Source organism: Perognathus longimembris, chromosome 8 (assembly GCF_023159225.1).
Source record: "Perognathus longimembris pacificus isolate PPM17 chromosome 8, ASM2315922v1, whole genome shotgun sequence".
Classification (NCBI taxonomy): domain Eukaryota; kingdom Metazoa; phylum Chordata; class Mammalia; order Rodentia; family Heteromyidae; genus Perognathus; species Perognathus longimembris.
This window is the reverse complement of record NC_063168.1, coordinates 57,272,826-57,298,632: the sequence shown is the minus strand read 5'-3', so window position 1 is coordinate 57,298,632 and position 25,807 is coordinate 57,272,826. Positions and strand designations below refer to the sequence as shown.

General features: G+C 34.7%; 1 protein-coding gene across 1 annotated transcript in view; it reads right to left on the bottom strand.

The window, feature by feature from the left end:
* Nucleotides 1-4,823: 4,823 nt before the first annotated feature.
* Memo1 (mediator of cell motility 1) overlaps nucleotides 4,824-25,807 on the bottom strand; it is a 99,934-nt gene continuing 78,950 nt past the window's right edge. The window contains exons 7-9 of the mRNA XM_048353181.1: nucleotides 21,653-21,729; nucleotides 7,880-7,984; nucleotides 4,824-6,696 (exon numbers count right to left, since the gene is read on the bottom strand). Of these exons, the coding sequence (XP_048209138.1) occupies nucleotides 6,565-6,696; nucleotides 7,880-7,984; nucleotides 21,653-21,729 (314 nt within the window). The 3' untranslated portion in view covers nucleotides 4,824-6,564. The remainder of the gene's footprint in view (nucleotides 6,697-7,879; nucleotides 7,985-21,652; nucleotides 21,730-25,807) is intronic.

The window sequence follows — 25,807 nt, the reverse complement described above, 5'->3', positions numbered from 1 at the left end:
TCCAGTACTTCCAGTACTTCTGCATTGGCTAGACATATCAGTGGGTATGCAGCTAAAGCACAATTTTAATTACCTTTCAAACATTTTGCAATACATCAGGTAATGGTATCATAAGATACCATACTCTTTACAAATGAGCTGGGACTACTCAGGAGGCTGCGATCGGAGGATTGTGGTTCGAAGCCAGCCCAGACAGAAAGTCCATAAGACTTAGTTCCACCAAAAAGTCAGAAGTGGAACTATAGCTCAAAAAAGATAGCAAAAAAGATTAGGGACAGCATCCAGGCCCTGAGTTCAAACCCCAGGACTGGCACAAAGCAAGAAGCTAGGCATCATGAGATAGTAGTTTCAAATTTACCAAATCATTTCCACTACTATTCAGTTTCATTTGGCATTACATACAGTCTAGCATTATCAAATTTGTTTAAATTGAGGTTGGTTTACACAATTAAAATCTGAAAATGTAAAAAGCCACTTAAAAATGCCTCCAATTGAAAGGTTTATGTTTTCCTAGACAAGAAAATACTTCACATGAAAATTTTTTTATCTCCTCACTTCAAAATTCAGTTCACTGAAATGGAATAAGCACCAATTAAATGTCTAGTATTCTTTACATTAAACAAGTAAGTTTTAAGTGGAAAGAATTCCCAGAAAAATTCCATTTATAAAATAGTTTAAAGTATCTTTATTAAATCTAATTTTACAATTTAAGTAAATTTTAGACACTCACAAGATTCAGTCAGTACGATCTAAGACTTTTATTCTTCACGTTCTTAGTACTTTTTCTTTAAGTGTATGTAAAGAATTCACATTCTGTAAGGAATTCAGAATATCATGGTCAGAAAATTTTAAATAGTTTTAATGTTTACATTGGCAGATTTAAAGACCAGAACCCAGATCCTGCGAATAGCTGAATACACTTGGCTTTCAACAGCTTTTTAATAATGGCATTTATATTGTCTTTGGTTTTATTACTAGGATGATAGGGGGAAATATGAGCACGTCAGTTACATTCCTTACTCTCAGTATGAAATGTGCATTGGAATATTTATAACAAAATTGCATCATATTATGGCTTTCACAATCAGAACCAGCGTTTAATTTTTTCCCATTATTTTTGTAGGATGACAGCTAAAACCTTATAATTAAAGGTGCAAACGTGTGGGTGCAATACATACATACACACACACACATACACACACACACCATCAAAAAACCAAGGAAAAGATGGAAAACTGGAAATACTGCACACACAAAACCCATTCATAACAGTGACATCAAGGAGGCAGAGGCAGGGCTCAGTTGTGGCATGAGGAAGTTATTATAAAAATCAGTCACTGTTGACATACGCAGTGCCATTAAATCACATTTGCAGCCATGTGCTGGAAGTAATTCCTATCTGCCAGCTGCTCCCGCCTCTCCTTCTAATATTTTGATATCGGTAAGTATAAAAACAGCTCTCTTGATTCAGTACCCTTTCCATTTCTGATATGGCTATCATTTAGGTTGAAGAAAGCACCTTTGTTTGAGAAAGAAGCCATTTACTCAAAAGACCGACTTCAATTCTTTTGTATTAAGAACTGACAGAACTTTCCTTTACATGTAAATGCTCTAGATAAAACAAATTCATTATTCTAGAGTTCCACTATTACTAATGAAGCAACAATCTTCTTGATAATTCACAATCCCCATGTTTAAAGGATTAAAGACAATTTTGACATGAAAATAACAAGTTTTGTACAAATGAGTTTGATTTTATTTGTTCTGATTCTACTAGCTTTTGTTCAGCCTGGTGATCTATGATTATAATTATTATAATTATAAAATATTTCAGGTAATAAAGTATTTCCAGGAACTCAATTTTGAGAATTACAGATCTAGTTTTTGTTCAAATATTTCTAAAGCTTTTGTGAGGGTAGAGCCTGTTCTCATCACCAGAAATCCTCATATATTACATACAGAACCAGAAACTGTTTAATACTATTTTGACCTAGAATAACACAGAACAATCCTACTGTTCGTCTATGACATTCAATCAAATATTTGAAGAAAACTCTCCTTTAGACTTATTTTCTCCAAAGTAACTACACCAGTTCTTCCATCCTCACCCCACACAGGCCTCTTGTCACTCTGGCTTTCTGAGCGAATGTTCTGGAAGTCTGTAACTACATTGGGTCTTCTGACAATGAAAAGAGCATTTCTTGAATACCTCGACTATGCACTGCAGCTGACTTGATGAGGTTTTCAGTCATCATCAAAAAAATGACAAAATAAGTCTACAGCATTTTTTTCATCAATCTAAATGTACTCAAATTACTCTCCTTCACTCCAAGTTTTTGTCCTTCCTTAACACTAGAGTTCATGGTTTAAATGAGGGTGATAGAAGATAGTAGTTATTTTTCCAAAAGTCTTCACACAAGTAAAATAAATGCTCCATATTTCACAATCTCATTTAAAATAATTATCTAGTATTCCAAAATACTTAGACAAAAAAAAAAAGAAGAAAAACTTGATTTGTGCCAGCCATGGTGATGCATGCAGTAATCCAAGGACTTCAGATGCTAGGTATGATAACCACTGGAGGCCAGCATGGAGTACCTAACAAGACTCTGTCTCAAAAAAAAAAAGACCAAAGTTCACTGTATACATCCTCTGTGGCAGGCTACGTAGTTAGTGTGGTAGCTCAGAGATGGTAGAACATGTGCTCAGCATGCATGGGGCTCTGGTTCAATCAGCACCACCCAAAAGATACAAGACATTCGCAATAACTAACCCTACACTAATCACTCCTTCATTCCATTAATTCATAGCAGCAAAGCAAACCCATTGGGCTTTGGGAAATAAAAGCATTTCAAAGTACTATAATACTCATTCTAAGAGTTCTTCATTTCCCTTTTTACTTTTTGAAACTCAGAGCTTCTCACTTGATAGGCAGGCGCTCTACCACTTAAGCCACACCTCCAGCTCCTTTTGGCATTGGTTATTTTCAAGGTAGGGTCTTGCTTTACGCTATGCCAGCCTGGATTAGTCCTCCTAACTTGTCTTCTCCCATATGGCTGGGGAGGACATGTGTGCACCACTGCATCCAACACTGAGTTTCCCCAAGGCTGAGATAACAGAGCCATAGTGCCCAAGTCCTGATCCATCAATCTCCACCTCCCAAGTAGCTAGGACTACAGGCCTGAGTCAAGGTCACCAGACTATTCTACTCTTTGCAAAGACTTGTAACCTACCCAAGACAGAGCACTCACTTACCTGTCCACTGATCTAATCTCTAACAAACATTTCTCAAGGACTCACTAGTGGACAGTGAGGAATCAATGAATATGCTGCTCTGTGCAATCTAAGATTTAAAAAAAAAAAAAAGGCCAGAAAGAACTCATCTGTGTATAGTAAAGAAGCAACTGTATAAAACTAACATTCTTTGCATTTTAGATTTTATATACAAAATGCTTTAAAAGGCACTTAAAATAGGAAAGCTTAGATACAATTTATAATATTAATTATACTAAATAAGGTTAATTCATTTCTGGCTTATGTTAACTAACAAGATTTTCATTTCCATATACATAGAACTCAAATCAAAAGATAATACGTATACTCTGATTAAATTCTGTAGCTATTTATCATAAGTGACACTAGAATATAGGTTTTTTTTAAGTCAAAACATCAAATAATTTTAAACAAAAAGGGCTTAAGAGATCACTTCCACATTGTATACATGAGAATGCTTCAATAATACATGAAACACAAGTTCAAGGGACCGAACTAGAACCCAACACATAACTATAAGCTTAGAATTCTTTATATTTCAAAACTAGATATAGAAGGTATGCTCATATTTTATGAAAGGGCAGAGTGTTATTGAGATAGTCCAGTTATAAAAGCACAATACAAGCCAAGTGTGTGTGGTACTTGCCTCTACTAACCCCAGCACTAGGGAGGCTGAAGCAGGAGTACCAGAAGTTTGAGGCCAATCTGCATTATAAGGAGATCCTGTCTCAAAAAATGAAAGACTATAGTACATAGTACTCATGGAATTACAGGTCACACAACGTAGACAACTCTTCTATTTTTTTATATGCCAACTATAAAACCACAAAAGGAGCCAGGGGCCAGTAGCTCATACCTGTAATCTTAAACTACTATGAAGGCTGAGATTTGAGGATTGTGGTTTGAAGCCAGGCCCACACATAAAGTCTATGAGACTCTTATCTCTAAATAATCAGCAAAAAGCTAGACATGGAGCTGTGGCTCAAGTGGTTGAGGGCCAACCTTGAGTAGAAAAGCTAAGGGACAGTGCCCAGGCCCTGAACTCAAGCTCTAGTACTGGCACCAAAAAAAAAATTGAAAATTAAAAAAAAAAATCACTGAAGGAAAATAACTACAAAACAACTCATACTAAAATTATTAAGGAAACATTCAGTTTTGCTGAACAAATTGTCAATGATTAGAAGAAATGTCACTAGTAAAAGGTTGGTGTAGTGCGAACTCAACACTACTTACTAATATGATATAATCTTACTGAAAGATAATTTGGCATGTTTTAAAGAGCCTAAGACATTCTCACCATGCAAACCACTTATTCCATCCCATAACGACATCTAGAGAATGAGTCTAGTATAGCATTAGGATTTTATAATAAGGATGTCCATCCCACTGTAAAATTGTCAAAGATTAGAAACAACCTAAGGTCCAAAGAGAGCACTAGTAAACTTATATTTTCAAACAATACAGCAGCCACTTTTTTAAAAACCACATTTTCAAAGACATGGGTAGGTACTTATAACAGTAGGTTATTAAAAAAACAAGGTACAAAACTATATGGTCGGTATAATCTTAACTTTGTTGTTACACTTACACACATACACACACACACAAAGCACACTCATACACATGAATAACATAGACAAAAACTGAAAGAAAATACAAAAGAAATATTTAACAGTGTTATCTCTGGGTAGTGAGTAATGCAGACAATTTTTGTTTTTACACTTTTCAGTATTTCCAAATTTTCTACAATATCCATGTGCTAGTTTGGTACTCAAAAACATTACTCTAAAAATTCACTCTGTTGACAATTCAGAAGTTTTTATAGTCTATATTAAGCCAGAAATAAAAACACATAGTACTCAAAAGTATATCTAAATAAATAGATATACTCAAAAGTATAAATAATTGATGTGTAACAGTATAATTTCTACACATATATACGGATAATTTTGAATCTAAAAGATAATTTTATCCCATTCTTGAGTATAGAAAATTGATAAGAAAGGCAAATCTTTAAATAGAATTGGTGCAAGGCATCTAAAGTTGTGCTATTGTCATAACATTGAAGATATAACCACCCTCCAATGAAATACAGATAACCAGTGTCCTGTTAAAATAGGTATAATACACAACATGCATGGTGGCTTAAGTGACTGAGTTACATTGTTTTTTGCCAAAGTGATTAGGATTGATGTATGTTAAAGAAAGAAATACAACACCATACCATTATTTTAGTTGGAAGAGCCGCACCAAAAATCAGGCCAAAAAATAAGACTATCAGAAAATCCAGTGGGTTTTGATGCTGTTGTTAATGATTTCTTGCTAAAAAGTCAAGTAAAAGAGTCAAATTGCTCAGAACACTAAAAAAAAACACAGCAGTGTATGGTCTGCAAAGATTTGAAAATTACTAGCAACACTCTTCAATGTTTCTTCATTTGCAGACTATCAGATATCATTTCTGAAGTAAAGGACTGATCTATGTCTTTTACCATTCTTCAAGCCATATTCTACCAAATACTGTAATGACATGGGGAATGTCACAAAGGCAAACAAGTATAATTTTTAAAGTTAATTATAAAATAATATTGTTTTCTGTGATTAAAAAAATCACATAATATGCAAAATAGAAAATACATCCTAAATATATTTTTACATAGAGCTGAGGCTTACCATTTTAACAAAAATTCTGAAATGGAATTAATTTAAAAAAACAAATTTCATATATACCACAGAGCAATAAGTTTAAATCAGACTATTTTGAGTTGTGTAGCCCTTTATTAGCAACTAAAATAGAAGGTATCTGTTGTACAACATGGGTAGTAATTGTCTATTAACGGGGGTTTATTGTATTCTAATACAGATCATTTATAAATGCAATTCTTTATTAAAAAGCTTCCACCCTTATTTTGTTTGTTTGTGTACAATTTGCAAAACTATTTGAAAGCGGAATATATGTGCACAAGTCTGCAAAGAGTGCAAATTTAGGATATGGTAAATGCTTTACAAGTCACTTCCAAAAAACTGCCAGAACTTGGCCTTTACATTGTTATCTCTTTTAATCAAAATATTTTTTGATGCCAGCCTTCATTCCACTGCCCCAAACTATAAAGCATTTATTTAATGAGTTGAAATTAAGAAGGACTACACCTACTAGAAAAGAAGAGAAGAAAGTTCTATTAGTTTGAGGTTTCAGAATCCCCCCAAACCAAAACCAGTGTGTTGGTAAAGGCTGGGCGGGGACCAGGGCAGAACATGAGTATGTGCAGGTGGCATCCCTGAGGATTCAGAGTTTCAGTGGACCGTGAGCGCTCCAGCCGCATAACTCACTGAACTGTCCTGCCAGTTTCTACACTGGCTAGACTGGGCATAATTCAAAAAGGAAAAGCTCATATTCATCCCATTCTTCTGGAGTTCTGTGATAGCCTAGAAAAAGAAAAACCTGGTTATGAAAAACATCATATAAAAACTGAACATGATGGTGGTCTGAATGCCTATGTCACAACTGAAGCCTAGATTTCTTTCACCCTTTATTTCTTAAATGTTTCCTGTTGTCTATTAAACAGAAAAAATGAGAACTCATCTGATCCTCACAGACTCTCTTCTAAACTTGCTTCAAAATTAAACATCAGACATCATTCATTCTACCTTTTACTCTAATTTTCAAAAAGAAAAAAAATCATAGTATCTATCTTCTAAACCAAACCTTGGATACTTCTGCATTAGTGTACTGGAGTCTTTCTCTAACTTTGACTAAATTTGAACTGTGCATAAAATTAAGTTTCAGATCTAGAAGACATGCTAGGATTTCTTTTTTCTTACTGATGGACTGGTAGTGTATTTAATGAAACCTTTCATTTGGTTCAATTCAGACTTTAGGTAATCAATACCACTCATTCTAGCTCAAGCCTCAGGGAATTAACAGGATACTAAACTACAGAAGCTCCACCTTGCAGAGTATTTCTCTGCCTTTCTAAGTAAATCAGTCACTGTTACTTCTTGAGTATATATATTCTCTCTTTTTTTCTTACAGAGTGTTGTGTTTTGTTTTAGAAAATCCAGTGTTTACTTACTAGAAGGAAAATCAATGTTTACCTCTTTCAAAATCCAACAAAACTTCTGTCATTACTCTTTAAATGAAATTAGAATTACCATTTTAGTTTTTAAGAGAAAAACTGACATGTCACCTTTCCTGCATTATTAAATTATAAACATCTAAAATTCATGAGCGGGAGTTTGCACTTATTTTAAATTAAAGTCTGTAACACACACCAAAAAATCTGACAAATCAATCTCGTGAAAGATCACCTAGGCTTATATTTATAAAGAACATATATTTATAAAGAACATACTGGAACTAAGTAAAGAGAAAATATGACTATTCTAAGTAACCTTCTGTAATTAGCAGAAAATACAGACCTGTATTCCAAGGGTCGATTTAGTCATACACTAAAAACACTGGCCATCTACAATTGTGTTAAAGGTACCAGGAAGAAAATGGACTATGCAAAAATAAAGCAATGACAGTAATGAGGCACAATGCTTAAGAAGGTATTTTAAAATATGACAGTATTAAACACTGTAAGTCACAATTTCCAAGGATACTCACATTTAATAATACCCCAATGGGATGTCTTCCACATATAGTATTATGGTATTTCTTCAAGTAATTGCTAAAAGACACAGGATCTAATTGTTCTATAATACTCATACCCTAAAAAGGGAAGAAAAAGAAAAAAAACACAATTTATTATTCCTTAATTATATTTTAAAACCTAGAGCTAAACATAATTAAATAGACAGAAAGGAAATACATTAAATTTTGTGAGATAGCAAACTCATTCATAAAAGAAAATCCCATTATAGTTAACTCAACTGACAGAAACCCTTTCAATTTCAGTTCATTTTCTCTAAACTCCAGAAACGTTTCTACACCATCTTTAATAGTCATAATTTAGCTCACAATCTTCACATATTTCACAACATATTTTCCTTACATTAAGAACATTTACAAAAAATAAGCATGCTGTAAAATTTTTCATACGAAACCTACAATTTGATTTCACATATGGCTCATTTCTCCCTTTGTGGTTTTCCTGCAACCGGTGTGAAAAATCAAAAGTCCACCAAATGTAACTAATTCAACAACATATACTTAGATATCACTATCAGCCATTACCTAGGTACCTGATTTAAAAGAAAACAGCAGAATCTAAGAAAATAGCTAAAATATTTTAATTAATTTAAAATTGATTGGGGTTTAGATTTTTCTTTTTACATTTTAAAATGCTTTACTTAGACTGATGTTAAATCTGTACTCCCTGAAAACATTCAAATAATGTATAATTCATAATCCAGGGTAACTTTTGTTCACTGAGTAAAGCAAAAAAATAACTAATTCTAACTAATTTGTCGCCAATTACCTTTCATTATTTTCTCATTCAGGTCAAACATTTTATATCTGTATACATCTAGATTACTACCCTCTGGCATGGTATAAAAGTGCAGAGAATAGTCAGAAGAAAACTATAAGTCATAAATCATCTGGAAAGTACAGTAATAAGTAAATAACAAATTTTGTAGCTAGGGGCTTCAAAATGTAATTGTATTAATAAGCTTTTTCACAATATTCATAACTTTCACAAATATCAATTTTACAAATATACCTAAAGCATAGGCTTGTGCATTTATAATCAACTCTGCATTGTTTATACAAAATCAGGCAGTTTTAAATCTATCCACACTAGTTTTTAATGCTAAGTCAGTTTCCCCTAACAACCAAGAGCCCTCCAGGTCAACAATAATATATGGTGCAAACTCAGAGAAATATAAACTGAAAAGTTAAACCTAAGAGGAGCATTAAATTCTGGTGAAAAGTAAATCCTATGGTGTGCTACTAAATTAACAAGCAGTAATACTGAAATGGAGTAAGAAAACTCTACAAAACATGGAGAATGAAGAGTGTGTCTCCCCTAGAGATGAAAAATGGACATAAAAACACTCTAACTCCAGGACATTGCCCATTAACTGGTTCATTAGAGTGTAAAGGAGCTATAATAGTTAATTCTTTTCATTAATACCCACATGTAGATACAGCTCCTGAATGAAATCTAGAACAGCTTTACCTTGAAAAGAATTCACTAACAAAAGCTATGTGAAATTGGAGGTGCATATATTTTAATGTTAAACTCTCCAAGCACATTTGGAATAAGCTTCATATTTAATCTGATTTGGTATCAAAGAGAAAAAAACTGATAACTGTATTTATAGAAGGCAAGGAATTCCAAGTAACAGTCAAGAAACCCTTATCCTGAAAGATTTAGAATCATAAAAATAGAGAAGACTCAAAGAGTTCAAAATGAAGATAAGTGAATTAAATTATAACAGGGAAAAAATTTTAAGTAAAACAACTGAAGTTAAAGGATTCAATGTGTTAAAATTTTAATAATTTTAAAGTATGTTACATAACTACTAGAGCAACACTCAATTGGATTACACTCAAATCTACAAATATGATTTAATGGTATGCCTTCTTATGTAGGAGAAATAGAGGGATTTGGGCTTTTCTTACAAGTGAACCTCTCCTAGAATTCACTAAGTGTGGAACAAAAGTAATGATGATACAATTGTAAATTTGGGAGACCCACCAACTAATATATGGAATGCTGACAAATACATGTTTACATACATTTATCTTTGATGGTAACAACGGTAAAATGACTACTAAAATTCTAAGCAAATGGAACAAGTTCAATCTGATGCCAAAACTCCAAGAAGATGAAATACATGAATCCTAGACATGCTGGAAGGCATAGTCAGTGGGTGTAATGCCCAGGGCCTGGCAGAATAAAAATTTGACTGTTTCTCTATACAATAAGCTGGATTATTGTCCATCATCTCTAGGTGGGAAGGCAAACATTATAAATATCAAAGCCTATCCATTAAGAATATGGAATTATTTGGTGATTTAGCTTTTTTTTTTTTTTTTTTTTTGCCAGGCCTGGGCCTCGGACTCAGGGCCTGCGCACTGTCCCTGGCTTCTTTTTGCTCAAGGCTAGCACTCTGCTACTTCAGCCACAGCGCCACTTCTGGCCGTTTTCTATATATGTGGTGCTGGGGAATTGAACCCAGGGCTTCATGTATATGAGGCAAGCACTCTTGCCACTAGGCCATATCCCCAGCCTGATTTAGCAATTTTTAAGAAGAAATATGAAGAATGAATACCAACTCCCTAATTTTGAGAGTACAAAGAGTTATGTACCATTTTGTTAAGTCTCCAAATAATGGGTGAAAACTTGTGATGTCAAGTCTCAATCACGTGTCAGTCCTAAACTCAATAAGCATATTAACTAAGAGAACTGAAAATTCAGGACTGATTAAAAAAAATTTGTTTGCATTTAAAAATGAGCTTACAGGAAGTGGTGCTGAGGCTCAAGAGGTAGAGCGCTGCCCTTGAGCTGAAGAGCTCAAGGCCGGTGCTCAGGCCCAGAGTTCAAGCCCCACGACCACAAAATAATAATAATAATAATAATAATAATAATAATATATAATAATAAGCAGCTTACAGTTGAGTACTGGTGGCTCATGAGCACTGGTGGCTCACACCTATAATCATAGCTACTCAGGAGGATCAGATCTGAGGATCACAATTTGAAGTCAGTCCAGGCAGGAAAAGTCCATAAAATTCTTATCTCCAATTAACCACCAAATAGCCAGAGGTAGAACTGTGGCTAAGTCACAGAGCACTAGCTAGCCTTGAGCACAAAAGCTGAGAGACAGTACGTACCCAGACCCTGAATTCAAGTCCTAAGACCCATACAAAAAAAAGAAAAAAAAAAAAAAAAGGCGAAACATCACACAGGGCCAGGAGCAGTGGCTCACACCTGTAATCACAGCTACTTGGGATGTATAGATCTGGTGGATCTAGTTCAAGGCCAGTTTCAACAAAAAGGTATCATGACTCCATCTCTATCAATAAGGCAGGCATGTTAGAAGTCTGTACCTACAGCTATGTGAAAGGCGGTGAATAGGAAGATTGCAATCCGAGGTCAGTCCTAGGTAGAGAAGTGAGACCCTATCTAAAAAAAGACCAAAGTAAAACAGGTCTGGAGGAACATGGGCCAAATGGTAAAGCGCCACCTAGCAAACATGTCTTGAGTTCTATGTCAGTATTGAAAACAAAAACAAAAACAGGTAAGTAAATAAATCTCTTCCTAAAGTAATAGAAATGAATAGCTCCTTGAAGTAACAAAATCAAAAGAAAAGCAATCATTTTTTGTTTTGTTTTTGGGCAGGTCCTAGGGCTTAAACTCTGGGCCTGGGCACTGTCCCTGAGCTTTTGTGCTCAAGGCTTGTACTCAATCACTTGAGCCACAGCTCCACTTTCACCTTTTCTTGTGGAGATAAGGGTCTCATAGACTGTCCTGCCTAGGCTGGCTTTGAACTGCGATCCTTAGCTCTCCGCCTCCTGCATAGCTAAGATTACAGGTGTGAGCCTCTGGCACTCAGCTAAGAAACTTTTTTTTAAAACACTTAAGCAACAAGAACAAGAATTATGTCTTTTAATAATGACCACTTAATCAAAATACTGTCAAATCCTTAGAACTATAAAGTAAGGATTATATTTATGTGGGGAAGGACACAAGTTCAGAGAAATAAAGTATTTTTTGTTTCTTGAAAGATAAAACCTTAACAGTGAAAATAATTCTATGCAAAAAAACCCCACCCTAAAGATAATTCTAGGTAGCAATGCACTAGTAATTGCTGCCATAAAGATAAAAGAGGTGCGCTTTAAGTAAAAAAAGGGATGATATGACAAATAAGTGACCAAAAATTCAGACAAGCTGGGAGCCAGTGGTTCACATCTGTAATCCCAGCTTCTCAGGAGGCTAAGATCTAAGGGTTGAAGTTTGAAGTCATCCCAGGCAGTTAAGTCCCTGAGACTCTTATCTTCAGTTAACCACCAGAAAACGAGAAGTGGAGCTGTAGCTCAACATGGTGGAGCATTAGCCTTGAGCAAAAGAGCTCAAGGACAGTGCCCAGGACCTGAGTTCAACCCACCCCCCCCTGAAAAAAAAATTCCAACAAGTTATACCTGAACACTTGCAATAATCTTTTCTCCCTGTTCAATATTAATTGCATTTTCCATAACCCATTCGAAGCTAGAACTTTACCACTTGAGCCATAGCTCCACTTTTGACTTTTTGCTGGTTAACTGGAGAGAAGAGTCTCTCAGTTTTTTTTCTAGACAGGCTAGCCTGGAATCAAGATTCTCAGCTCCCAGCCTTCTAAAAAGCTAATAAGATTGTAGGGGTGAGCCACCAGCACCCACCTAATATGTGGCCATTTTCATAATAAATAGATATAAGTATGTCTCATATTTCAGTGAACCTAAAATTCACAAAAATCAATGTCTTAAAACATATTTGCTTTACCAAGGAAAAAAAAAAGATCCACAACTAATAAAATTACAAGACTTTCCATACTATAATATACAGAATTTCCCAACTACATTTGGAAGATGCATTAATCTTGTGTGTGTTTGCATAAGTAGCTTTCCAAGACATCCAAATGTTATATACACACATTTTAATAGGAACAACTATTTTCATTTCTTTTAGAAACTTAAAAGCGACTCATTTTCTAGCAACTTATTATTACAGTTAGCATTATTTTTGAGATAAAAAGGAACAAAAACACTAATTTTTAACAGATATAATGTAAGCCTCCATAATTAAAGATAACATTTTCTTTATTAAATTTTAAACACTCTTTACCCAAATGCATGACAACAGCAGTGTTTTCAATTTTAGATTTTTTAAGACTTTTGCAAAATTTACATATACATAGTGAGGTATCTTGGAGATGAAACCCTTAAACATGAAATTCATTTATATTTCTAATACAGGCAGACCGAGAGTAATTTAAAACAATACTGTGTTTTTATCACCTGCAAACATAAAATTTTCATTTATGCCATCATATCACCCATCAAAAAAGTTATGGATTTTGAAGTAGTTCAGATCTTGGAGTTTGGGGATTAAAAATTCTCAACTGGTATTATACAACATGTAATCACTAACATTTCCATAATATTTATACAGAGAACCATCCAGCTGTATTTTCTCTCAAAGTATTACATATATAGGAATTAAGATGTTGGTTCTCAAATGAACTAACTTGCTATGTAAAATGAACTCTTAGAAAAGGACTATGAACTTAAAGGGTAAGGTGCAGGGAATATGATAAGGGGGGAAAAATAGATTATAATACAGTGTAAGCATGTGAAGAGGTTAATAATGAAATTCTCATTTGTATTAGGCAATTAATATGTATATATTAAAAGACAAACAACACACAAAAGTATATTTACAGTCTGATTACATAAATCAAGACATTATATAGGAATCTGCCTACTAGGTCATTCAGATGAAAGCTAGCCCTTTATTATTTAGCAGTATGCTAATAAGAACAGACCATACAACCAGGTACTGGTGGCTCATGCCTGTGATCCTAGCTATTCAGTAGGCTGAGATGTGAGGATCATGGTTCAAAGCCATCCCAGGTAACAAAATTCATGAGACTCTTAGCTCAAATTAACCACCAGAAAACCAGAAGCAGAGCTGTGGTTCAAAGTGGTAGAGCACTAGCCCTGAGCAAAAAAATTCAGGAACAGTGCCCAGGTCCTAAGTTCAAGCCCCAAGATGTACCACCACCCCCCCCCCCAAAAAAAAGAATAGAACATACTAATAAGTCACTTCGAATTCTATGTATGAATGTATTTCAATAAGTGGACTACAAAAATTGATTAACTTATGACATCAAATACTAAATCCAATAACATTTACTCTGAAATCATATTCTAGGCTATTTATTTAAAATAAGTTCTGGTAATGTTTGTATCTAAAGTAAACTAGGTATAGATTTAGAAGTCAATCTGAGCTTACTGGTCTACTGTTTGCTTTTTGTAAACTAAGCAGAAAAGGCAACAATATCAGGAGACACTGTAACTTATGACCATTGGTAAATGTTTTGTTTTGCTTTCACATAGGAAACCATGGTAAACCCATGTTGCAAGCACATTGCCACTGACCTATAACCCAGCCCTGAACAACCCTATTTTGAAAGTATTCTGATTTCCCTCTTAATGGAAGAGTTGAGGATTGCCACCATGGACAATCTCATCTCATGATATGGCAACTTAATTTCCATCACCATATTGAGACTTCCCAAACTGTATCTCTAGTCCTGCACTCTTCTGTGAGTTCTGCTGACTTATTCTATTCATTTCTTCACTTCTTCATCAACACCACCCCAGTTCCAGGTACCACTTCTTCTATACAATATTGCCAATGGTCACATTGTTGCTACTTTTGATCCTCCCTAGTCTATTTTCCTCACAAACATCAGAGTGACCTTTAAAACCATGTAAATTACATAACTTCATTTTTTACTGTCCTTACATAAATTCTTCGACCAGGCTGATCTAGAGTCTTTAGTTTCATTGTTCACATCCACCATCCATTTAGTCATCTTTCATTCAACTAATTCTGAGGGAGGGAGAAAGGAGAGAAAGATATATCTACTGTCAAACACTAACAATCCAAACAAAAGAGAACAAAATCTGTTCTCATGAAGCTTAATATCTAACAGGGGAGACAGTCATCAAGAAAATAACAAGTAGTAAGTCATATAGTAAACAGTACTGAGAAGAATAATAAAAGGTGAGTATGGTGAAGACTATGCTTCATCTCAGTACTGTAATGGGAAGTTATGTACATTTTTGGTTGTCCCAATAATTAGGAGATACTACAGGGATTTGGTTGGATTCTAGGGATGCTGATATAACATCCATACACAGCGAACATTTTCAAACACTAAAGCTCTGACATGTCAATTGAGGGAAAACACCTGCTCCATACTTACACTTCAATTCCATCTTACTACCAAGAGGAAAAGGTTTTCATTGGTTTTAATACAGACTTCCCAGGAATAGAATTAGCATGTAAAGTAGGAAAGATTGTACTTTGTTTTATTTACAAGAGTACTAAGAATTACTCACCATTTTGGAAAGTCAGTTCATCCCTCATTATCACATACTAATTGGAGAAACAAATAAAACATACCTGTAGGAGTCTTTATTGACAGCTGCTTCATTAACAATACTATATCCAAGCATCTAATAACCACTCTCTTGTGCTTGGACTTTTAAATCCTTTCCCACCTCTGGTACTGGTGCTTGTACTCAGGGTTTGGGCACTGTCCAGTGGTAGGCTAATGCTCTACCACTTGAGCCACAGCTTCACTTCTAGCTTTTTTGTTGATTAACTGGTGATAAGAATTGCATGGATTTTTCTGCCCAGGATGACTTTGAACTGCAATCTTCAGATCTCAGCCTTCTGAATAAGCTAGGATTATAGGCATGGGCTACAGGCAGCAGGCTGAACTTGCTTTTCATTTCATTTTTATATTACAGTTGGGTATTCACATTTTTAAATTATGTATACCGGAAGATTATTTATACTAATTTACTCTTTTAAAATATTTATTGGGCACATACGCTCTAATCACTGTTGTAGGTCCTTTGGATACATCTGTGAACAAAACCAATACCTTAACCAACAAAAAATGCAATCAGTAAGTAATATATTTTGTTGGTTTTGTTGTTGTTGTTGTTGTTGTTGTTGTGCCAGTCTTGGAGCTTGAACTCAGGGCCTGGGCACTGTCCCTGGGCTTCTTTTTGCTCAAGGCTAACACTCTACCACTTGAGCTACAGCGCCACTTCCGGCTTTTTCTGTTTATGTGGTACTAAGGAATCGAACCCAGGGATTCATGTATGCTAGGCAAGTACTTTACCAGTAAGCCACATTCCCAGACCTATATTTCGTTTTTCAGAAGCAAAATGTAGTGCAAAGTTAGGGAATTCAGGGTAGTCAAAAGGCCCTACTGAGGGCTGGGGATATAGCCTAGTGGCAAGAGTGCCTGCCTCGGATACACGAGGCCCTAGGTTCGATTCCCCAGCACCACATATACAGAAAACGGCCAGAAGCGGCGCTGTGGCTCAAGTGGCAGAGTGCTAGCCTTGAGCGGGAAGAAGCCAGGGACAGTGCTCAGGCCCTGAGTCCAAGGCCCAGGACTGGCCCCAAAAAAACAAAAAAACAAAAAAAAAAAAAAAAAAAAGGCCCTACTGAGAAGAGTAAGTGTTAAGCAGTTGTAAGGCCTGTGAAAAAATTATATGGAAAAAGAACAAAAACCCAAAGCTGGAAACATATATGCCAATATCAAGACAGTGTGTTCACAGAAGAGTGAAAGCAGCATGAAGGCAACATGCTATATTGGTCTTTGTAGGTCATTATGGTAGACATTGGCTTTTACAAATAAGGTAACACTATAAGGGGTTGGGACAGAAGAAAGATACAATCTGATTTGAACTTTAAAAAGAACGCTTTGGTTCCTATTTTAAATTACTTTTAGACTAAAGAAAACCAGTCAGGAAACTGCAAACTAGCAAATGAATTGGGACAACTTGTAGTTTAAGATGTTTTTTTGGGCAAGAGAAAATCAGGAGTTGGGATCAATGACATGGTTCATTTTAACTATTAATAAGACCCCAGTGGAAATACCAAATTAGTAGTTGCTAAGTATGGAATTTACAACAGTGGTCCTTGGAAGGAGTTATTCTTACCTTTTAGGTGCAAATGCTATTGTATTTTTTTCCATAAAATGCAGCACAAACTCCCTAAAAACCACCTCCAAGAAGACTTGCATTTACTCTGAAAATAAATCCTGAGGTATTTTTGAAGATTACTTTCTATTTAGTTAGTTTAGCAGAGACAATTTTAATGAGAGGGAAAGATTTAAATGTAATCTAGTAGTGATACTATCTACTTTACATATACCAGTCATTCTTCCTATACTCTTCTGTATGGATGCTAGGGCTTGGCACCAGGATCTTCACATAAACTATCACTGAACTACTCTCCCAAACACCTGTATTCCTTCCTAGGAGAATAGGAGAAAGTGATGCGGGAATGAGAATCATATGAGACTTCATCTCTCCAAGACTTCAAATTAGTAACATCACTGGGAATTCTGAAGGGATTCTCGATTTCCATCTTGCTGTTTAGGACACAATGGTAGATATGGACAAACATTTAAAAATCATTGGTACCAAGCTCAGTGAGACAAATGGCATATGTTTTCTCTCATTTGAGGAAGCTAGACCTAAAATACACCAGGAAATGATAAATTTTACAAGACTCGACATTCACACACAGTGAAACCAAAGGAAGATACTCTTAAGGGAGGGACACGAGGACACCAGGCCTATGTGCCTCTGACCATATAAGGTATTATAGATCAAAATGAAAAAAGAAATCATTGGTATATAAAGGGTATATGGAAAGGATATTAATGCCCTGAAAGTGTCCTGAAAGAGTACATGATATAAAAAGAAAAGGTGAAATGCCTTCTTCCTCAGCTGTGCTTCCTACATTTTCTCATCATCAAACCAGTCAATACCCAAATATTGTTCCTTTCTAATCAGCCAAACTAGTAGAAGGACAATTCTATCGTTTCTTCATTCCAATTTAGCTTCTCTCCTTATTTTCTCAAACTACTCATATTCTTAACATAATTCACCATACTACTTGACTGTACCTCTCTCTCTTAGTTAAAGCTTTCTCCTCCTGGGATATCACTTATTCTGGACTTTTCCTAGGCAGAATTGTTTTACTGGTTCTTCTTAATCTTTTCACCCACTTAATGTTTTGTTCCTCTCACTCAATTCCTCTTTTCTTCATGCATCATATACTCTCTGGACACCAGCACAAATATCCTTCCTATCTACCTTCCATACACCAATGATTTTTAAGTGTTGGTCTCCATTCAGACCCATTTTTGTGTTTTAAACCAGCAATAACCCCTTAAATATGTAATTTGGGCCATACAAGTCACTTTAATTTTTCTAATATCCACATTAAAAACAAAATGAGGGCTGGGAATATGGCCTAGTGGCAAGAGTGCTTGCCTCCTATACATGAAGCTCTCGGGTCGATTCCCCAGCACCACATATATGGAAAACGGCCAGAAGGGATGCTGTGGCTCAGGTGGCAGAGTGCTAGCCTTGAGAGGGAAGAAGCCAGGGATGGTGCTCAGGCCCTGAGTCCAAGGCCCAGGACTGGCAAAAAAAAAAAAGAAAAAAGAAAAAAGAAATATACTGGTATAATATTTAAAAAAACAAAATGAAAAAAGTGAAATTAACTTTAAAATATTTATCTACTACAAACCATTATACCATAGTCATGATAAAAATCACTCGAGAATTTTTTTTCTTTTCTTTTCTAAGTATTTGAAATCTAGTGGTGGGTTTTACACTTACAGCATATCTCAAATCAGAGCCTGGGCACTGTCCCTGAGCCCCTTTGTGCTGAAGGCTAGTGCTCTGCCACTTGAGCTACAGCTACCAGTTTTTGAGCGGTTTTTGAGTCTCAAGGGGGCTTTCCTGCCTGTGCTGGCTTCAAACTGAGATCCTCAGATCTCAGCTTCCTAGGTAGCTAGGATTACAGGTGTGAGCCACTGGCACCCAGCTACATTATCAACATTTAAAGTGATCAAAAACTATATGTGACTAGTGGCTATAGTTGAATTTCTAAACATAGCACAAAAGCATGTTTGAATTGAATTCATCTCTCTTCTTACACATGGTTTCTACTATGTAAGTACATGACAATATTTATGTAAGTATGGAATGCAGAAACTATCCAATACCCTACCATTTCCTTAATATGGTAAATGTATCTAATCAGTTACTAAAGTTCCTTTCATTCTACCTTCTAATATATCTCTTAGATCTCTATGTTGTAATGGCCTCTTCATAAGTCTGTTAACCACAGGACTTATGTTCAATTAAGTCAAGAGACCATGTTTTCTCTTCTTAGTAATCTTCAGTACCTCACATGGTACCTTGTACAGTAGGCAACCATTAAGCATTTGCTGTATGAAGAAAATAAATGATAACTGAACGAAGTAAAGTTTTCTGAGGCAATTGGAAACTAAATCAGAGAGAAAAAACTATCACTAGGCATCAAAATGTGTTAATCAATTAAAATAATAGTACCATAAAGCCAATAAATTAAAGAAATTAATCTACAGGTATTAAGACAGTCATTGAATTTAAAATAACAATGGACATAAATTGAAATATGATTAAATGTCTTCAAGTAGGTAATTTGCAGGCACTGTTACAATACTTTATAATATATCTATCATAGAATTTAAAAATATTTTACAGATCATTTGGACCAAGTGTCTCTCCTTACAATGAAGAACTGAAAACAGAGAGCTAAAATGATCTGTCAGAGGTAAGAGAACAAATTAGTGACAATCTTGTTATACTGAATATGTTTTTAAGTAGAACAGGAAACTTGCAAGACTTTTTAAAAACTAAAAACACTCTGTACATAATGACAATAAAATTAAATTAAAAATAACTAGGGTCTGGGGATATAGCCTAGTGGCAAGAGTGCCTGCCTCGGATACACGAGGCCCTAGGTTCGATTCCCCAGCACCACATATACAGAAAACGGCCAGAAGCGGCGCTGTGGCTCAAGTGGCAGAGTGCTAGCCTTGAGCAGGAAGAAGCCAGGGACAGTGCTCAGGCCCTGAGTCCAAGGCCCAGGACTGGCCAAAAAAAAAAAAAAGAAAAGAAAAAGAAAAAATAACTAGAAACAACTAAAATAACTATCATACTACTTTAAAAAATGATAGTAGAGTCAATGTCTAACTGTACTCCTAGAATAGGTAATAATACAATTATACTTTAAATTTCTGTATTTACAAAAACAAACTATAATTCCATTTAGGCAAAATCAAAATAATCAAAATATAAAATAATAAACTAACAATTTATGGGAAGAACAAAAGACAAGTGAAAAAGCATGTTCTGTATTTATAAAAGTAATTCCATTTCCTTATTTTAATTTTCTCTTTTAGTTTTTTTTAAATTTCTGTAGCTATCATAGTAGATATAGACTATAGGCAACAGAAACTTAAAGTTCAAGTCGTAATAGGCTTTAGATCAATAATAAATGAAAATTCAAAACAAGAACTTAGTTCAATATATAGTAACCTAATTTATGAGAGATTTTACAGAAACACACCAAGGCTCAAATTTATTCTGGCTAAAAGTATTAATTTCACTAAACTTAAGTTTATTTTGAGAAGTTCTAAAAACTGTAAATAGAGGAAGTCCAATATGATTCCAAACAAAACAGTCTTGTAATTAAAAAATTAAAATAGCCAGGCACCGGTGGCTCACACCTATAATCCTAGCTACTCAGAAGACTGAGATCTGAGGATCCCAGTTCAAAGCCAGCCCAGGAAGGAAAGTGTGAGACTCCAATTAATCTCCAATTAACCATCAGAAAACTGGAAATGGCACTGTGGTTCAAGTGGTAGAACATTAGCCTTGAGCTCAGACCCAAGTTCAAGCCCCATGACCAACAGACAGACAGACAGACACACACACACATACACACACACAAATTAAAATAGCAAAATAAAGTGCTTATAAAAAAACTGCCTTAGTTTAGCAACTAATTTTGTGTATACTGGAATTCCTTTACCCTATCATCAATAAACCTAGAATGTCAGTATTTCCAGAAGGAAAAAAATGTAATAATGGAAAAAACAAGAACTTCAATCAAATATTTGAGATTTTAGGTTATTTACTTTCTTATCTCCATGTTTTATTATATGCTATAGGGTACAGGTTTTATCAACTAATTCACAAAATCTTCACCATCACTCAAGAACAAGAACAGTTTTCCCTATAACAAACTAAACTTAAAAAATAATACTAAGTTACTAAAGTGCAAGAAACGACAACCCATTTAAAAATCACTGGAAACTCAGAGATTGTCTGCTATGCTTATTACAGCTTAGCAACAAATACTAAGAGTAATATCTTAGTATTACTAAGATGCTTCTCCAAAAAATTAATAAAATACACATCCATAAAATTTTTATTAAATATTCTCAAAATTATGATGAAGCAATCATGTACCAGTAGAAAAATAATTATTATTATAGACAATAATAATATGAGGACAACTTGGCACTTGTTTTTCTGCTTGTTTGGTTGGTTCTTTTGAAACAGTGTCACCCAGGCTGGCCTCAAACTTTCAATCCTCCTGCCTCAGCCACCCAGTACTGTGGTGATAGTCCAGTACCACCATGTCAATAAAACACTGAATTTGTACTTTTAATTAGAGATAAGGGAAAGAGTTGTTAGTCCACTGTATATTTAACATGTCTTGAATCACTAATCTAAAATTAAAGCAATTGTCTTAAAGCATTAAAACCCCACACCTGAAAGACTTACCATTTTATCTAGATGTTCAATGGATCTATAAATCTCCCCCTGGGATTCATCATAGTAACTGTAACGGAACCTTTGACCTTGAAACAAATATCATGTACAAAATAAAATAGGGAAAAATTAGAAGCTAAAAAGAAAGCAAGCGCTTACCAAATAACTTCAATTGTCATGAAAGGCAAAGCCTCTGAGAGCCATTCCCAAGAGTCCTCAACATAAAAGTAATAGGCATATTTGGGAAGGTAATAAAGAAATGATATATCACCAGTGTTTCATGATGTTAAAGCTACTTCATACTGTAGGAACCTGAAAGTCACCAGCAATACAAGGTTAAGGAAGCAAACAGCTTAAAAGTTAGAAGCATAGTTAAATACTGCATCAGTTTACAATAAAGGTAAATCCAAAGAAAATGAAGAAAATTTAAGAAAACTATCTCAGTAAAAGAAATCAATGAAAGTTTTGTTTCTGCTATAGGAATGTAAAAATTTGATCTTGATTACAGGAAAAAAGTGTAGTCAGCAAAACTTGTGGCTTATTACCTCAATTTTTAAAAAGATCTCATTTTTGCACTATTTGGAAAAGGTTCAATATGAGTGCCCTATGGATGTGAACAAGACATACAAAAGGTAGAATACAATAGTCCTACATGCATATAAAATCTCAGTAAGACCACAAGGCCAAAATATGAAATGTTTAGCTGTTCTGCAAAGAACAGATGTCAAGATGAAAGCAGTTTAAAAAAGAAAGAAAATTTCAAAATATACTTTTTTCCTGTGTAGTCATATGAAATTAAAAAGTTAATATTCCTAATTATGGATTACTTAACTAAATGTGATATATTTCAGATACACCTACATCTACCTGTCAGCAAGACCTTACTCCATTATTTTTATGCTGCCTCATTTTTAAAGACTCACCAAAAGCATTTCTAATGGTACTAGAGGCATTGGCTCATGTACATACACCATATATATGTCTTAGGCTTTGTATTTAAATCACTATTAATATATCTAATTATTGTCTTCATAGTTGAGAAGATGAGTTTTTTTGGTAGGATTATTACAGCCTTTCAACTTTTATATGTCTTACTAAAAATACTACCACACAAATAAAGGTTATAAGCACAATTATAAACCCTCATTGGTGTCTTTGGTTTTTAAATCCACATTTCATACAATTTCATACAATTTAACTTTGTTGATGTAATCATCTTTAGCATTTACCTTTCTAAAATATATCATGTTTCCTCGATTTTCACATTTTAACGTTCCATACACACACACATTTATATATATGCAATGCAGCACCTATTAATTTTCCCCAAACATTATTATATAACCTGTAACAATACAGTAATATCTACTGTATAAATGTGACAGTATTGGTTACTACATGCTGCCATAGACATGAGATCTACTACAGACTCTGTACTAAAAGAATGGGGAGAAGGAGGCAGTGCTAGGGTTTGAATTCAGGGTCACATGCTTGGTAGGCAAGTGAGAGACATCCTCAGCCCATTTTCTTAATAGCCATTTTTCAAATAGGGTATTGCTGTTTGGGCCTGGGTCAGCCTGGGCTTCTAAGTTCCTACATATGTTTCCTACATAGCTTGTGTGACCATGCCAAGCTCTTTGCTGTTGAAATGGGATCTCACTAACTTTTTGCCCAGACTGACCTCATAACTGCAATCTTCTCTACCTCTGCCTCCCAGGGACTATAGGTTTGAGCCAATGCACCCAGCCAATCATTCTTAAAAATAATGATAATGTATCAATCAAAATCTCTCTATTAAATATTATATCAGATCTTCCCTTCAAAATTTAAAGCTAATAATAGCCTTTATTTTTTCAGATGTATACAAATCTAGTAAGGAGAATTAGCTGACAATGAGAACTATTATCCTATTTTTCCACTTGGCAGGTGATTATCAGGCTACTCAAAGCCAAATCTTAAGTTCTTACTGATTCAGTAATTTACTGACTCATTCGATGGTACTAAGTTTTTAAATTTCAAAATTCTGTTGATAAAGCCAACAACATTTGTGGAAAATGATTAAATAAATAGCTTAAATTAAGAAAATTCTGAATTACTGTCACCAGAATTAATATTCTTGACAGAAATCATGATAATACATTGAATTCTTTGAACCTGAACTACTTCAGGTTCCAGCTAATACACTCTTTCCCCCTGTTCCTGAAAATTGCTCTTTGTTTTGCATAGTGTCAGTAAATCTTGTGACTGGCCATAATTGTTGTCTCTGCAGGTTTATTCTCAGGTCCAAGGAAAAATGCACAGAGTGTGTGAAAGTCCTTTGCTACTCTAGTCTTAACTTCCAAGTTCACAGCTAGTCTCTCAAATGGCAATCTGCCTAACTGTAACTGAAAAATGTAACAATATTTTTAAGTGCTATCTTGTTCTACTGATATGATTTTCTATATAACTTTCATTTAAAAACTACTGAAGGAAAAGTATACAGGATGTTTGAAATGCTTTAAAATGCATTATTGTGTGATCTAAAAAGAATGACAACAAACAAAGGAAGCAAATCTGTGCAATGCTTAATATTTTACTATCTACTTTCTGTTACTCTTTTATAACCACCTCACATTTAGGAGCTGAAAATATAAGCACAAATAAGCACAAATATACAAATAAATACAAACAGGAAGAGCTTATTCACAGGATATATAATTAATACACTGAATAAATAGTTCACATCTACATGTTCATTCTGTCTCAGGATCACTTTTAAAACATATACATACATTTTTTTAATTATGTGAGTAACAAATTCTGGCCAATAAATAGAGAGAGCTATCTAATTTGATATTAAGGAATGCCATCATCTTACTTCAACATGAATGTATGTTTATGTGTGTGCACCTATGTGTACATGCACACACACACATGTGCATGCAAACACACATGTTAATCAACTGCTGCTTGGAATTGTGTTCAAAAGCCATTTTCTACTTTCTTATTATTAAAAACTTAAAGTTTTTCAAGATTTATCACAAAATCACAGCACTAATATACTAATCATAAGTACACATTTAAGTATAGTTCATCTAAAGTAAAATACCATTTCATGTATCTCCTAGGTAAATATACTTTATCACATAAGTTTTCATATTTCTGACTTTCAGGAATGATATGACTCTAACTATTAATAAATACAGTTGCCTCTGTACTTGAAGACCTGGACTTGTGTACTTTTCTAAGAATGAATAAAGCATATCACATAGTAAAAGAAAATTACTTACCTGAAACTTATCCTTTCAGAAGGTACACTGGGAAAATGGATTCTTTGAGCCCCTGTTTCAACTCCAAGTATGAGCTTTCTAGCTTTAAGAGCCACTGACACTGCCCTAGGGGCAGGACAAGCTTTGGAACTCCCCTAGTATGTCAGTAGTTTCTTCAGGTGCCTTCCCTCAGTTCTTTTCAAATTCAAAAGATGAGAGGAAAAATAACCCAAGAAAAAAAAATCCTGTAAAGCAGAAACCTTACTCTTTGAGGGAAGGAGGGTAGCTCATTTGTGAATCCATTCCAGAGCACGCTTTCTGAGAAAAAGAAATACAGGTAAGTAATTTTCCTATCTCCAAAGGTGACTGGTGATTAATGAGTGGATTCACAGAGTGTGGAAAGTAAGCTCCAGGGATGTCTGTTTCACACACAACAATTAACTAATGAAGACAAACAACAATGGATGGGACAAGAACCAATGCTACTTTTTTTAAATACCTCGAAACAAAAGAGAAAAAAGAAAAGAAAATACCTCACATTAAGCTATACACTAGACTACAGAAATAAGCAACCATGGAAACTTGATCTATAAAGCCCCAAAAGACCAAAGAAACAGACTTTCTGAAGTAAGTCCAATAAAAATTGTACTACTATATATTTACTTAATCATTTGGTTAATACATTAAGACATTTTCAAATATTTGAAGTCGCACAAAAATCAGCGAGATATATTATCTTGCATTTCTACAATAAGGTTCTGAATTGGGGACAGCCATAACTGAAATCTCACTGACAGGAAAGTATTCCCAATGAAGTTTAAAATCATTTCTGAAAACCAGATGCTGTCCTTCCATCATGATGAAGGTTTAGTCATAATGTAAGCACTAGACCTTTCTTAATCTGGGAAATCAGAATGTA